At 42.6% G+C, this 16931-nt stretch overlaps 1 protein-coding gene across 9 annotated transcripts in view; it reads right to left on the reverse strand.

The window, feature by feature from the left end:
* Window positions 1-4757: 4757 nt before the first annotated feature.
* Window positions 4758-16931, reverse strand: part of TRDMT1 (tRNA aspartic acid methyltransferase 1) — a 61199-nt gene continuing 49025 nt past the window's right edge. For all 9 annotated transcript variants that reach the window (XM_045007821.1, XM_045007825.1, XM_045007822.1 and 6 more), the window contains 6 exons: window positions 14848-14917; window positions 13848-13931; window positions 12581-12951; window positions 8802-8859; window positions 7587-7716; window positions 4758-5730 (listed from right to left, as the gene is read on the reverse strand). In XM_045007821.1, coding sequence (XP_044863756.1) covers window positions 5630-5730; window positions 7587-7716; window positions 8802-8859; window positions 12581-12951; window positions 13848-13931; window positions 14848-14917 — 814 coding nt within the window. In that variant the 3' untranslated portion in view covers window positions 4758-5629. The remainder of the gene's footprint in view (window positions 5731-7586; window positions 7717-8801; window positions 8860-12580; window positions 12952-13847; window positions 13932-14847; window positions 14918-16931) is intronic.

The following is a 16931-nucleotide window of genomic DNA, read 5'->3' on the forward strand; positions in this document are numbered from 1 at the left end:
CTGACAGAGCATAAGATGGAGCAAGAGGAGTACCACCACCAACACCCAGGCATGGCAGACTCATGCTGGCTGATGAAATCTTTACACCAGTATAGCTGTCGGTGCTCCCTACACAGACTGGTGCTTCTGGTGCAGGGCCTCAAGCACAGACTGGTGGGCTCACATGGCCATGCAGACCAGGGATGACTAGCAGTATGTCCAGAACTTAAGCATGAAGAAAGGTACATCTCTGGAGCTTTATGAGCAGCTTGCCCTGACCCTCCAGCATAAAGACACACGCATGAGGCCACCTTAGCCAGTCCAGAAGCGGGTTGCTAGAGCCGTCTGGAAGTTGGCTACCCTAGACTTCTACAGGTCCACTGCCACCAGTTTGCCGTAGGAAAGTCAACTGTGGGTAAAGTGGTTGCAGATATTTCTGAGGCACGTGTTTACCCCGAGGTGGCAGACATAAAAGATATTCCTGAGTTAACTACTGTAGAATGGAGTTTCCTTACTGCGCCGGGGCCATTGATGGGACTTATGTGGCCACAGTTTGTCCTCCTCAAGGAGCACATAAGTACCTAAACTGCAAAGGGTACTATTCCATTATTATGCAGGCCCTCATAGACCAGAGGTGGTTCATGAATGTTGACATGGGCTGCACGGGGAGAGTTCACGATGCTACAGATTTTCACTGATTGGGAGTCTACATTAATTGACAGGCTGGGACACTATTCCCACCAAATGACAATGTCACAAATGGAATTACTTTCAACACAACTATTCAGGGGACCCTGCATACTCCCTTTTGTCTTGGCTTATGAAACCATTCCCTGATGGCAGAGGCCTTGGCAAAAGGTTTAATTACACTCAGGTGGAGAATGGTTGTTGAATGTGCTTTTGGCAGATTGAAATCCTGTTAGAGAGCTTTACAGACCCATTTGGATGCCAGTGTCATCAATGCTGTCAGCCTGACTGTAGGTTGCTGTGCTTGTCACAATCTTTGTGAAGCCACAGGTGAGATATTTCCCTCTGAATAGACCTATGACAGCAAGAGGCCACTGAACTGGTACCTTCAGCCAAACAAGTGCAGCTACCACGGGTGGATGCACCTGGACAACTCTGGGGTGCTTTGTGTTCTCACACTGTGGACTTGCATGGCCCAAAGGAAGACGGGGAATAATACATCTATGAATGTGCTGGTGGGATGGAAGGGGCTAATCAATTGGGGAGCTTCAGTGTTTGGGGAGAATGAGATGGGTGCTCGACTGGTGCCTCCTCCTGGTCATTCTGGGGATTAGCTTCCAGGTTGACATCCCTTCCCACGGTTGCCCGCTGTCCCTCCACCTCTCTGTCCGTCTGCAGTCCCTCTCTTGCTCCTCGAGCTGCTGCTGTCTCTGTGACTCAACTCTCCAACCAGGTCACTATCTGCATTTTCCTCTTCCTGAGTACTAAAGTCCTCCTTTGGTAATCCTGGGTATTTGCCACCACATAGTGCCACTCCCTCAGGGCTGGCAGGAGAGCCCAGGCCTGCCCTCTCTTCCAGGCTCCGGCTCAGGCAGCATGTAGTCAGCAGTCAAGGTGTTCCCTCCTGGATTTCACAGCCTTTCCCTGAGCCCTTTCCTTACCATGTGGCACCCCCCAACCCCTCTGGGTTTGCCTGCCTCACCACTCCCTCCTCCCAGGAGTAATTGCAGACTATATGTACAGTGACTACAGCCTACTTCCCAGCAGCCCCCTCTGTTGCTAAGTTCCTGTTTTTGTAAGACCAGCCCAGCTTGTTGCTTGTCAGCTGGGCTCCCTCACTCAGTCAGTGGGTTACTTAGCCAAGTGATTCCCCCCAGCTGTGATCTGCCAGGTTAATTAGCCCCCTTCTCAGACTGCATTAACCCTTTCAGGGCAAGTGTGGTATGAACACTCCATCACAAGGGGTGACTGTCATATTCACCAAGTATGTTGCATGGCAACTTATGCGATTGGGGGATGATTGTATGGAGTCCATCAAGGAAGTGATGAAATGTGGATTGCTGTACCTAAGTGTACAGGTCTGTTGCATCTTATGCGCATTTAACATGCACGATTTCAGCTTTACGCGGTTGGCAAAAACAAAAAAAAGAGAAAAATAACAATTTAAATACTGTTTCTGTAGTGCGGGCAATTCTGCCCGCCATTCAACTCAATGTAATTTTGACTATACGCGGTTTTCGCTTTACGCACTAACCGCGGAACGGAACCCCCGCGTAAGATGAGACAGACCTGTATAGAGGAATAGAGTTTGATTACGAATACCTAATTGGTCTTCATCATGTGTTTACCTTTATTATTTTAAATACTGATTGTAAGATGAGATGCAGTGATAGCAATGAACTTTCCTGATGACATAAAAAGCTTTATTTATAGCTTGTATTAAAACAATACAACGTTCACTCACTGCCAGGCAGGCCTGCTTCCATTACCACACCAAAGCACCAGTCACGACAGAACCTTTCCAAAACAAAAAGTGCATGAACAAGTGCAAACAGCAAATCCAAGCAAACGACAAACTCCCTACCTGCAATGGCATGTCCCCTGCCCCCCACTCCCTTTCCCTTCTTTCCCCTTTTTCCATGCAGTTGGCACGGGGGGCGGGGGGGTGAGGGAGGATGCATCCACAAGGGAGAGGGTCAAGACAGACGACTGCATGCGGCTAAACTGCCCTGTCCAGCTGCTCATGGGGCCCGACTTCATGGACCCCATAGCCATGGATTTTTCCAAGCTGTTTCTGGACTGAGAATACATTGCAGGAGACTCAGGCCACAGTGTGGTAGAGGCAGGAGGGAGAAATATGACGAGATAACTGGCTCTGTAGCTAAGGGGAAAGCAGTGGACGTTAACAAAGCTTTTGATACGGTCTCCCACAGTATTCTTGCCAGCAAGTTAAAGTAGTATGGGCTGGATGAATGGACGGTAAGGTGGATAGAAAGCTGGCTAGATTGTCGGGCTCAGCAGGTAGTGATCAATGGCTCCATGTCTAGTTGACAGCGGGTATCAAGCGGCGTGCCCCAGTGGTCGGTCCTCGGGCTGGTTTTGTTCAATAACTTCATTAATGATCTGGAGGATGGCGTGGACTGCACCCTCAGCAAGTTTGCAGATGACACTGAACTGGGAGGAGTGGTAGATACGCTGGAGGGTAGGGATAGGATACAGAGGGGCCTAGACAAATTAGAGGATTGGGCCAAAAAAAACCTGATGAGGTTCAACAAGGACAAGTGCAGAGTCCTGCACTTAGAATGGAAGAATCCCATGCACTGCTACAGACTAGGGACCAAATGGCTAGGCAGCAGTTCTGCAGAAAAGGACCTAGGGGCAGGGCCGGTGCAAGGATATTTTGCGTCCTAGGTGAAACTTCCACCTTGCACCCCCCACCCCCACTTTATAAACTTTCAAAAATGAATACTGCATAATGTGGCATTGTTCATTAGAATTAATACACAATTCGGCTTGAAAATTTATTAATTTCATTATTTAGTCTACATATTTAATGAAAATAAATGAATAACCTGACAGGGTTTGGGGCTGGCTGGCTTCGGGCAGGGGGGTGCAGTAGGGGTTGGCTAAAGACAGGGGGTGTGGGGCTGGCTTCAGGCAGGGGGGTGCGGCAGGGGTTGGCTGGAGACAGGGGAGTGTGGGGCTGGCTCGCTTCGGGCAGGGGGGTGCGGCAGGGGTTGGCTGGAGACAAGTGGGTATATGGGGCTAGCTGCGGGCAGGGCAGGGAGTGCAGCAGGGGCTGGCTGTGGGCAGGGTGGCGGGTACCAGGGCCATCCCTAGATATTCTGGGGCCCTACGCAGCCCTCCTGCAGAGGAGTGGTGGTGCCCAGGCCTCTGGAGGGGGAGAGCGGGGGGGCAGGGCTGGCTTGAGGGGCAGGGGGGAATACCCTCCAGCACTCACCAGCAACGCGGCTGGGGCCGGGTCTCTCTACTTCCTGCCGCCGGTGAGTGCAGGCCCAGCTCTGCTGCAGAGTTCAGGGGAGTCGGGGCGGGGGCCGGGAGCCAGAGGAGGAATGACATCACTTCCCGGCCGGCTGGAACTGATCAAAGCTGCAGCGCCCCCTCACACAGCAACGGGAAGAGGGTTACACATTTAGCTGGCGCCGGGTGAGCATCCCAGACATTTTGGGCACTGCTTTTTGGCGCCCTCAAATCTTGGGGCGCTAGGCGGCTGCCTAGTTTGCCTAGTGTTTGCACCGGCCCTGGCTAGGGGTTATAGTGGACAAGAAGCTGGATATGAGTTGACAGTGTGCCCTTGTTGCCAAAAAGGCTAACAGCATACTGTATAAGTAGGGGCATTGCCAGCAGATCGAGGGACGTGATCATTCCCCTCTATTCAACATTGGTGAGACTTCAGCTGGAGTACTGTGTTCAGTTTTGGGCCCCACACTACAAGAAGGATGTGGAAAAATTGGAAAAAGTCCAGCAGAGGGCAACAAAAATGATTAGGGGGCTGGAGCACATGACTTATGAGGAGAGGCTGAGGGAACTGGGATTGTTTAGTCTGCAGAAGAGAAGAATGAGGGGGATTTGATAGCTGCTTTCAACTACCTGAAAGGGGGTTCCAAAGAGGATGGATCTAGACTGTTCTCAGTGGTAGCAGATGACAGAACAAGGAGTAATGGTCTCAAGTTGCAGTGGGGAAGGTTTAGGTTGGATAGTAGGAAAAACTTTTTCACTAGCAGGGTGGGGAAGCACTGGAATGGGTTACCTAGGGAGGTGGTGGAATCTCCTTCCTTAGAAGTTTTTAAGGTCAGGCTTGTCAAAGCCCTGGCTAGGATGATTTAGTTGGGGATTGGTCCTGCTTTGAACAGGGGGTTGGACTCGATGACTTCCTGAGATCCCTTCCAACCCTGATATTCTATGTTCTATGAAAAGGTAGCACATGATCAGTGAGGTCAGGGTTGTAAATTTTCTTAGGTTACCATTAAACAATTCACACCAGGCTCAGCCATGATTGTGAGCTGGGGTCATAAGTACCTAGAAAGATGAGATGGATAATTATGTTAGATTTGGCATCATGTCTATTTAAAAAATATTATATATAAATACTGAACTTCTCCGTTTTACAAAAGTTACATTTGTTGTAAAAACTTATCAAAATTACAATAAATTGTCAGAAGATATTCACAGTAGCTTTTTTTTTAAGAATAGAACAAGCTAATATTTACAGCTAAAGATATCCTACATGTAGAACACATTATCTGAACTTTATTAAAATAACTGCCTGTCACATATATTTTATTCTAAACGACAGCTTCTAGACAGACTTGTTTTAAGATAAAGTGACAGTTTTACCTGTTTTCATTGGCAAGTGCTGCAGTTCGTATTTTACAAGATATAAATAAAATTTAAATAGGACAAGTATTGGCAACTTCCATTTTAATAGTGTAACTGTTTGCTACAACAGTTCAGATCCTCCATAAACAAAGGTACTCAAGATATACCAGTTGTTCAGCAGAATAAATCTATTCCTGATAGATACTTTGCATGGACATTTAAAATGTCAGTGATGATTTTTGTAAAGCTGCTACAACTTTTACTAAGTCTCTCAAAGAAGGAAAGTATATTCTGAGTTAGATCCTGCTATGTCAGACAGTACTCATCAAGTTTGGGTTCAAAATCATCCAGTCAGAAGTGAGATCAGTTTAGCCACTACATGTACATTGAGACTGTTTCCCAGGAGGCGATAGCGTTGCTTCATTGTTATCTTGTCAGGAAAGCCTAAAACAAAGACAACATACAATACGAAGACAAAGTTAGTCTGGTCTGTCCCTGCTCTTCTGATCTATTGGAACTTGCACAAACATTTCCTGATGCAGTTACTGAGAGCTGCAATACACACAAGTGTCCGCCACACTGTATCTGAGCCACACCCCACTGGAATAATTCCCACTGAGCTCAATGGATTTTGGATCAAGCCTACGGGGAGCAACACAGACATTGTTAAGATTTTACAAACGGCCATGCAGCACAGCTTTCCCGGCAATCTATGCTAATTCAGCTTCACTGGCATAGCCACAGATGGTGGGGGCGGGAAGCAGTCTAGCAGTAGAGCCCCCAGAGATGGCAATTCTGGCTGGAAGGGGGATGTGGTCATAGCAGCCAGAAAGTGCTGATTCAGAAAGTTTCCAAGTTTCCTTGCTGGGGAGAGGCTAAGCCAAGGGAGGATGCCCAGGAGGAGGTGGCTAGGAGGAGTTGTTCCAGCTTTCTCTGCCAGTTATTAAGTCCCTGAATGCAAACTATTGTAGTGAAAGCATCTCCTGCCAGCTCCAGCCGTTCTGCCCAGCTCCCTGGCATCTAGACTTGGGCAGTCACTCCCCTCCAAAGGCTCATTTGTGCCTGAATTCCTCTCTCGGGATCCCCAGCCACATTCCCCATGCAATCCACTGTCTTAGGCTCAGGATTTACACAGGTTTAAAATATATATCTATATATGCATTCCATATATATATATAGAGAGAGAGAGAGAGAGAGAGAGAGAGAGAGACCTATAAGCCAGCTAGACCAGTAATGGCTCTTGGGCTTCCTTTATCTTGGACTGGACACAATAGACACGTTTTCTCAGACCCTGCTCCCTCACCTGCCTGGAGAAATTATCTCAGACTTTGTACTTCCTTGGCCTAAGTATAGCGAACATCACCAGAGGGAGTGAGTTAGTGCCTAATACAGTTTGCAGGGCTCGGTGCACAATTTTGGCCCTTGTCTCACATAATTTAGATCACGTTTGCTTTTTATGGATGCTGCTCTGCTGGTGACACACGCTGACAAAGAATGCAGACTCTACTTGCCTTCAGTTTGTTTTTCCACAAAACATTAAGGGCCCGATTCTCATTACACCACGGCCCCTTTACGTTGCACTGGCAGAGCTGTAACATCATATATGAGAATTAGGCCCCAAGTATTGCCTTGTTTTGGGTCATTCTCCTACCTCTCTATCATTCTATATCAACCACAGGAGAGAACAGGAAAGAGAAGAGCATGATGTCATCCTCCTGAAAGCAAGTCACAGGTGCCAGAAAGAAGGGGGCAGTTTTCATAATGTTGCTGTGTTAACCTTATGGGACCTATAATATTGACTGCAACAAAACAATTAGTCTTTTATTGTTCCATATTGTAATTACTTTTTCCAACAGTTGAACGCTAAAAGCACCAAGAAATCTATTTTTAAAGTCAAAAGAGAATGTGAATTATGATAATGGACAGCTTTCTGCATCTCACGTGTTGGAAACAAAAAACAAACAAACCCTAAATTAGAGGAAACAAAAACTAAGTCAATCGAGTGCCTCTCTTCACTGCCTTTTAATAATACAGTAACTTTTCATTCCAAACTCATTGTTTTTCCCAGCTCACATTAACAAGCCTATTTGGCTATACAACACAAGTTTGTTCTTATAAACTGGGAAAAACTGATAAAAGTTTAGAGAAATGGTCACCAAATAATAATAATCCATCATAAAAGTCATATTGTAGTAACACACACAAAAAGTGAAGCATTCTTCTTCAGAATGCCAGCTTGGCAATTCTGGTTGTAGTTCTGAAGAGTAGACAAGAGACGGGGGAAATTCAGAGCCACGTACCAAATTCTGGAGGGAATCCATGGAGATTTGCTATTTCTCTAGGAGTAAAATATCGCAGTTTTAGTGTTGACAATTTCATAAGCTTCTCTTCTTCTGATAGCATCTCAATGGATTTAAACACTGATTGTAGCTGTGGGGAAAGTACAAAATAACAGATATGGATGATGGACAATGACTACATAAAATTACAGCAAAACGTATCTTCATGAAATAATTTAAGGTGATTGCATTGCTGAAGACAATAGTATGGCTGTGCATTCTGTTTGAAAGTATAGTCGGTGCTATATTTTGTACTCAAATGTGTCACCAATTACAGTTTACAAGGAAAACCATCATGCTGTCAAGAACGAGTAATCATTTTTTTCTCAAGTCAGAGGCGATACAAATATTCAAATATGCAACCACAGGATAATACCCTGCAGTCAAATACTGGAGAACAGAGATGACTCAATAAGCAGAAACTAATATCCTGTACTAAAATTATGCTATATATACTTTGTTAAACATGACAGCTTTGATATTCCTCTATGTTCCAACACTGCATTCCTTGTACACCCAAAAACGCTATTTAAATCCTGGCCAAGGATTAAAAAGTGAAGTTTTTCCATATATGTATGATAACTGTTTTCAGATAACCTAATTTTTTTTCTGTGATGTTTCATCAAAAAAGCCTGCCATTTTATTTTTAAAATTTTCCTACAATGTCACTTTTTGATGAACTTCACATTAAAAGTGGACTATTTCAAAATGTTGTGTGTTTCAATGCAAAATATAATACTTTTGAAATGTAAAAAAAATTGAGTTTTAATTGTTTGACATTTTTACTGTAGAATAGGGTCATCTGTGTGCAAAAACTGGCCCATAAATGGCCCTAGAGGCAAAAATCTGTTGTACTGTAAACTATCCACAGACCCAGCCCATATCAAGGTTTTCAGGTTTCATTGTGAATATTCTGCATAGCAATAGGAATGATAAAATAGTAGCATACCCACATTCTTCCCACATAACCATGACTTTAATATACTCCATCTGGGTACTCATGGTAAATTAACTGGAAATACCTGAGATAGGTCTGGAGAGATAGTTGGTCTGTGCTGTAAGATTTAGTCCTGAAGACATTTTTGGTTATAATAAATCCAGAACAGTTAAGCCAAAGTAGTAAGACAAAAAATTAACAATAAATCATTCTGATATGATTCACAATGCATCCTGTACCTGCACATCCTCTGCAGTCTGCAGCACTGAGCCTGTTCCTTCTACATAGTGACCATACCTTAAAAACAACAAAAAAAATTATATATGAAAAGTTCTATTAGGCTTTACAATATTGATGAGTGTAGAAAAGCATGGAGGTTAATTTGCTGGCACTAACAAATAGTCTTTTGGAAAGGTTACACAAAGGCCTTCTTATTAACATAACTAACCCTGGGACTACAAAACCAGCCTCCGAAAATAATCTTTGGGGATTATTCTCAGGAGATTTATCCATAGTAACAATCTATAGAGCAACCAGTCCAGGATTTCAGGCATAATGTCTTCAGAAACGGCCACCTAAGTTTCATGCACAAATTATGCATTTGTAAGTGCAAATGGGCTTTTGGGTACACAACTCGAGCACTTCTCCAATTTAGCATCCATTTGCATGCAAAATGAAGATGGCCACTTTTGAAAATTTGGCTCTTTGTACCCAAAAAGGAGGACAGGACCATTAGTGAGAGCCTAAAATTTTCATTTTCACTCATGAAGAACAGAGAAATTCAGTCAGATTTTGGCATTAGTTGAACATATTTTTACTTGCTTTTTTGTTTACAGCAGTCAAAAAATATCCAGCATATAATAGTAAGAGTTGAGATTCTAAGCTATATTTTGGCTCTTTTGGAGCGTTTGTGGTTTATACTGTAAATACATGTTTACTCAACAGTCTCTCACAGACTATCATTTCAATGTAATTATAGGGTTGCCAGACTGTCAGAGCCACACACTGCTTGCATGATAACTACTGTGCAAGAAAGTCCTGAACAGACAGGGATTTAGAAAGCAAGATAAATGGGCTTTGCGCAGTGAACATCTAAGGAACAGCCACCCATCTGCATCACGCCTCTGGATGCACTTATTCCACACAACCACGAGCCATGCCCTCACCTTATGCTACTCCCTCTTCGCTCCTCACCACTGGATAGACTGCTGTTGTGGAGTCCTCTGCACAGCTTCTGGGAGCTTAACTCACCCCTTCCAGATGCACTGAGACACTGTGGTGGCTGCCTTTTGTTTTGGGCTTTACATACCCCACAAAGGGAAAAAGCAGTGGGAAAAGTCCTTCCCCCACCCCCCACAGGGGCAACAGTCTTGTTAGGGCTCAATCCTACATGAAGCTGAGCACTCCTGCACTGATCCAGCAAAGTACTTCTGCATATGAGTAGCTTTACTGAAGTCAACAGGACTACTCATGTGATTAAAATTAAGCTTGTATGTAAATGCTGTGCTGGATCGGGCCCCAAAACCAGTTATGGATTATGATAAGTAATTAAACCAGCTTCTAAATACATGGCCTTTGATTAATTTTTTTAAAATACATTTTTAACAAATATTTGTTTTCACAAGATAATCCACATGAGAGGAATTCTAATATATTATATATACATGAAGTACCTGCATTTATAAATAATAATAAAAAAAAACTTCTGAGGCAAAACAACTAAAATAATTGCAAGTAGCTCCTAAACTGGTACTTCAAATCCTTATTTTGGCAAGTGATCTTTTTCATACATCCATATTATCATAAAAAGACACTATTCTAAATGATTTATGCTGAAGGAATTGTGGACAATATGGGAGTATGATATACACTATGTATGGTGGAACTGCCCAAAAATTACACGATTTTGGTTTCTGTAGAGAGATAATGTAATATAATTCTAAGTGAACACTCTGAAAGATCACCTGCTCTTACAACTGAATAATAGTTTTAATAAATTTGGGCAGAATTACATCTTTTTTTATTAGCTGTTCATATTTCTTTTTATTGTTGCTGAGTAGAGATAAATCAACAACCCTAACCTAGATTAAGTACCTAATGAAATTTAGGAAGTTTTGGCATAGGAAAAAAAAAGCACATTAGTACTTGGGCAGTTGGTTACTTTTCAGTACTTATATGGAAAGCAGACGCTGGATTAGAAAAACATGTTCTAACTTTTTACTTTACTGAAGTTTGATTATTTTGTTGTTCTTCTCTTTATGTACGTAAGCTACTTAAAATGTCTTAGTTTGACTCAGGCAACCTATTCTTTGTCTGAGTATAGTGTATTCCCTTGTGACTCTACTAAAAAGTCAGTTTCCTCTACACTTAGGACTTTCAGTAACTTGTTTTACATGAGTTTTCAGGTCACTGATTCCATTGGCAATAGCATATCCTTGTCAAGACTATATGGATTTATAAAGAGTGGGTTTAACTTGCTCTGTCATTCAAAATGTCCCATACCTCCCTCTCCTTGCCTGCATCACAGCCTACACAGCTGTGAAATGCTGTGGACTTGCACACTCAGTCAACATGTTCTTCCCCCATCCTCAATCCAGTTCAACAACGAGGGGTGTTAGAGTGCTCTGGTTATTCCCAAAACCAGCTGTTCCACAACTACATTAAAGAACTTCAGCAAGCCAGACACTGTTCCTATTTTGGGCCTTCCTGTAACATAAAAGTATATTTTAAAACCAAAACATAATGAGCCAAATTTATCCTTGTTGCTACTGCAGTGAAATATCTGGAGTTACACCAGGAATCAGTTTGGCCCAGGGTTTTTAACTAAGTGTGCTAGTTATGGGCCCAGTCTGGTGAGATGCTGAGTGTCTCCAGTATTCCCCTCAACTTGTATTGGTGCTGATGTCAATCAGAGCTGGAAGAAAAATGATCTTCCCATCCTGTAAAAAATTTCAAGGTTTCAAAAAAGTTTCCTGTCCTGAATGGAAAAGAGTCAATCTTAAAAAATGTTCACAAACTGAAAGTCTAGGGGGAAAAAGTGGTTTGGGTGAACTGAAACATTTTGTTGTGATAATTTCAAAACATTTCATTTTGATTCATTTATAGAGTAAAAACATTTTGAAAATAAAAAATGGTTAGTTTATGAAACACTGTGTTGAACTAGAGAACCAGGCATGTTTACTTTAGAAGTCAAAATATTTTTGACAATTTCAAAAAGTCTTAAAAATATCTGAGTTGCTAAATTACTTAAAACTGACCCCTTTTCTGTGAAAAGTCTTAGTTTCAATGAATCAGTGTTTTCTGAGCAAAAAAACCCAACAACTTTTCATCAAAAAATTCCCAACTAGTTCTAATGTCAATGGGAATTGAGAACACTCAGCACTTTGCAAGATCGTGCCTCAGAAATGCAGAGTACAAATTAGGAAGCTACTAGACCAGTGAATAACAGATATTTAACTGAATGAGCTTTCATTTGTGTATTTCTTCATTAAAAATGTAACTAATTGCTGTAAATAAGGAATGTATGGCCAGATCCCTACGTGGTGTGAATAGACATAACTCCATTGCCTTCAGTGCAGCCACTTGCACCAGCTAAGGATTTCGCCCCACGGTTTACAACATCAATTAAATGTACATTAGTGACAGTTTTAATGAGGAAAGGAGCTGTTACTGAAGTTACAAAGCATTATGTGCAAGTAATATAAAGAAATTAATTAGTGCATTAGTTTTCCACCAGTCTACTGAAAGAATGTTTCTGCCAGGGGTAATTAAGCTTCTCTGAAGGTCACCAAAGAAATGTCATCGTCTTTGTGAGTGCTTTTGTGTGCAGGGCATACGATGTCCTGCCAGAGCGATTTTCATGCTCATATTCTGTTGAATCAGGAAGCATGCAATAAAGAGAAATGTGTTGCAGTAATGTCTTGCTTTTTGATGGAACGCTGCTTTTGGTTTTTAAGATGACTGCAAAGTTTGCATTTAACATGTCTGGATAAGGTCCCACAGTGGACTGGAAACTTACCCTTTTGTGAAGCATGTGGATCTCCTGCAGCTGGGTGTCACGATGTCTAACAGAAAAGCATAGCGCAGTAAGGCTTTTGGTGGCAAGAAGTACTGACTCATTTCTTCTCCCTCCTCTTCAAGGAAGTCTTTTAGCATTTGAATAGAGAGATCACTGTCCTGGTGCTGCTTTTTTTCCATTTCTTTCGCTGTTTCAAGTTTAAAAACAAACGCTTCCTTCTGTGAACACTGTCCACTGCCACCATCAGAACCAGAATTTGGATCAATGTACTCCTCTTTGGGTGGCATGAAGCAGCTCTCTTTTTCCAAGCCTGCAGCGACTCTGTGCTTCACTGAAGCTTTTGGCTCCTGGTCTGGGAAATTTTCCAATATCTACCATGGAACAAAATATGCAAATGATTGAAATACTGTACTTAGTACTGTAATAGTCAACTGCCAAGAGAAGTCCATGTAGCAATGTTTGGGAAGCCATTCAGAGCTGTCCAGTATAAAATAAGACTTGATTATTCCTTTTCGTCTATCAAGATTTTGAAAGGATTCTGGCATTAGGAAGTGCTAACTTGTACGTGCTTCATAGATGTAAGGAATATGGATCTTGCCATTTCACTTCCATAAACAGGGGAAGAAAGGGTTGTGTGAAACTGTCATAAAGAAAGCTAGGACCAGGTGAAAGTTGCTTGGTTAGGGGCTTGGCTAGTAACCTGAGACTCAGACCAGATTTGCTGAAATGTTTGTGAACCTCTGGGGAGTTTCACACCTCCTCCCACACATGCCTATGTCCATCTCAATAGGCTTGGAATTCACCATTACCTTCCAATGTCTTCTGGGCACTGGCTAGCAGTTCACCTTCTTCACTCTTTTCGGGAAGTCTGGGGCTTTGTTGGCCACTTCCTCCTCTATGGAGATCTTCAAGAGGCACTGGGTGGTCCCCCATTTTCTATCTCTAAGGGTCCTCATGGGCATTGCTGCACCCTCCACCCTTCCAAGAAAAGGTTCTGGTGGGCAGGGAGGGTAGTGCCAGAGTGCCTAGCATGTTGGTCTCTTCTGAGTCAGCAAAATTGTTCCCAAGAACTACTTTAATCTATCTTACCCAGTGGGAGCCATTTCAGTCCCCAATGAGACCAGAATCAGGAAAAAAAGAAAGGTGGCTTACAGCCATTTTACTTACACACACACTCTGCAGCTGAGCATAAGCTTTGCACAGATGAAGATCTAGCCCTCAGTCTCCTTGAAACAAAGAGCAGTCAAGGAATAGCAATGAATCTCACCTGACCAGGAGCTTGAAAAGAAAATAACTCTGACTGAAGCTTTGCAATCAGAAAATATCGCAGCCTGGAATTGGGAATGCCAAGCTGTAAACAAAACCCCATAAAACAATCAGACCACATGGTACAGAGAATCAAAGCAATCTGCACTGTCACAAAAAGATCAAGTTACCACTTTTTGTATTAATACAATATTTAGCACTTAAAATGTTTACCACTTCAAAGTGGTTAACATTAACCAACCTTACCCTAGACTAAGGCTATTTTCAACGGGCATAAAATAGTGTTTTAAAATGTGCCCATGAAGAAATCTCTACATCATTAGTTTGTAGTTAAGGATCTGCAGTACAGGCAATTTTCATGCACTGTACAACTCAGATCTTTCCATCTATTTGCAGTATGGTGAGTGCCCTTACTTCCCACAGATTTACTGTGCCTCTGATCACACCTTCCCTACCTAATTTTTCTCAAGAAAGAAAAATACATCATTTTTCTCAGGTTTCTGACTGTTGTCTGCAAATCAATAGAAAAGTTAAACAAAGGTTTTATGTAAGGTGGGAAGTCAGAGACAAACTGAAATGTCTTTAACTACAATTTTTAGGGCAAACATCGTGACCATTATCTGTCACAATGAAGAAGCAAAAGGAGATGTTCAATCACATGAACAAGGAAATTAGATAAGACATGTCACAATGAAGGATGACCCTGTATCTCAGAGATACAGAGATTTACATGTAACACAGTAATGGCCTGATCCTGTACGTCTTGGACAAGCCAAACTTACTGATTTAAACAGTATCTATTGGCCGATCAAGCAGTGATAAGTAGAACGAATATGTAAATATCCTGACCTAACTCAAAGCTAAGTCAGATGGCACCACCAATCCATACGAATGTCCACAAAATTGGACATCACCCTTTCTTCCAATATGTGAAATTCTTTCCAAATATCCCATTTACTCTTCGGTACAGTTGGATAAGTTATAATAATCTTACTACTCACACATGTTGGAGACAAGAGAAATTCTTGGTATTTAAATCCACACTTCTTTAGTGTTTCTACAAGTTTGTCTCTAATAATGAAAAAAAAATAGAGCCAATTAACTTCTCCTATGCAATTAGACACAGAGTGCAATATACTCTCTGTTCACCTCTTTTCTTTTCTTAAATAAAGATCCATTAAAGGCAGTACTGTAGTCACTAGGACAGTCAGCAGACACACTAGAATACTCAAACACAGCTTTTTAGACATCCAACTATGGTCATACATTTACGTTTCAGGAGAGAACACAAAGTAGAGCGTTGCACTAGCTGAGCAAGAGGCAATTACAAAAGAGACTTTCACAGAAACACCACAACTACTTTGGAGCAAATATCCTCCAAAGAAAGTATTTGGTCTTTCAAAAGTATTTCCAACATGTTGTCCAGTCAGTAGGAGACACATTCTCATTAGATGTGGATTACACAATTATTTACAAGCACTGGATTAGAAGTAGGATATTAAAACTCCCACTTAACTATTCTTAAGTTGATATCTCAGTATCTGCCTATGTTTACGACTGAGCTTATTTATTTAAGTACTACCCCAGTACAATAAAGGAAAGACTGTTTGAAGTAGAGGATTCACAACAATTGGTTGCTTAGCACAGGGGATTTCTAATAAAGTGTACTCCATATATTTTGAGGGGACTATTAAAATGGAAGGTTGCTTACTAAGGATAGTGTCTGATATAGGGTATACTATATTCTGCAGCCTAACAGCAGGCTGGATCTGCATTGAAAGTAAGCACTATGATCTAAATCCTGGCCTGGCAGGGGCCACAAGGGAAAAGAGGAATGTTGTCTGGTGTGTTTTCTGACATATAGATCATTGCATTTACAGGACAGGATCCCACAAGGTAGGCCAGGGACATGCATGGGCCCAGTTCACAGCTCTTGCAAGCAGAAGCAGTGCATCTAGTAGCCAACAGGGAGCTGGAAAAGCCCCCTAATTGGCAAACAGTGTTCAAAAAGGGGTTTGGTGATGTGCAGGCTGGCACATAAAGCAGCTTCCTCTCTCTCCTACTGCTTTTATCTATGGAAAGATCCTGCCCTATTGTTTGCATGGGGGGAGGAGGGATTAGGCAAAAGAGGATCCCTACAGCCTCTCCCCTACCTGGCACAGCAGTGGGTAGGATTTAGTTTTCCATTTTTGGGTTAAACCCGTCTCTACCTCCCAATTGCTAAGGCTATGGCTACACTAGAAAGCATACAGCGGTGCAGCTGCGCTGCTGTCAGCTCTCTGTGTAGTCACTCTATGCCAGAGGTTCTTAAACTGGGGGTCAGGACCCCTCAGGGGGTCACAAGGTTCTTACATGGGGGGGTCGTGAGCTGTCAGCCTCCACCTGAAACCCCACTTCACCTCCAGCATTTATAATAGTGTTAAATATATTTTAAAGTGTTTTTAATTGATAAGGGGGGGGTCACACTCAGAGGCTTGCTGTGTGAAAGGGGTCACCAGTACAAAGTTTGAGAATCACTGCTCTATGTTGACAAGAGAGAGCTTTCCTATGGGCTTAATTACTCAAGCCCCCATGAGTGGTGGTAGCTATGTCGGCAGGAGAACCTCTCCCGCTGACATAGTGCTGTCCACACTGGCCCTTAAGTTGGCTAAGTTATGTTGCTCAGGAGGGTGGCTAATTCACATCCCGAGTGACATACCTTACGTTGACTTAAGCTGTAGTGTAGCCGTAGCCTAAACTTCTAAATGAAAGGTGAATGAAGATTTCCAAAACTCTCCAGGTTAGCAGCCTACTAATTGCCTGCACAGTTTGCTGATGAGGTCACACCAAATTCTCAGTGCCAGCACTCAGTCAAGCAGGGTATGAATACAAGGCTTTCGGCTAGCCTTGCCCCTCTACTATAACCACTAGAAAGGAACCCCAGTAAAAGCTGTTAGACCTACTCTCACACCCTGTGTTGTACGATAATATTGTTCTTTGAAAATATAGATGAAGATTCACATCAACTTCTACCAGCTAGCAACATATTTTAAATTATTTTATTGGTTTGGAGAAATCAATAACTTTTCAATAAGGTCCCCCAAGC

The sequence above is a fragment of the Mauremys mutica genome, chromosome 2 (genome assembly GCF_020497125.1).
Source record: "Mauremys mutica isolate MM-2020 ecotype Southern chromosome 2, ASM2049712v1, whole genome shotgun sequence".
NCBI classification, from domain to species: Eukaryota; Metazoa; Chordata; order Testudines; family Geoemydidae; genus Mauremys; species Mauremys mutica.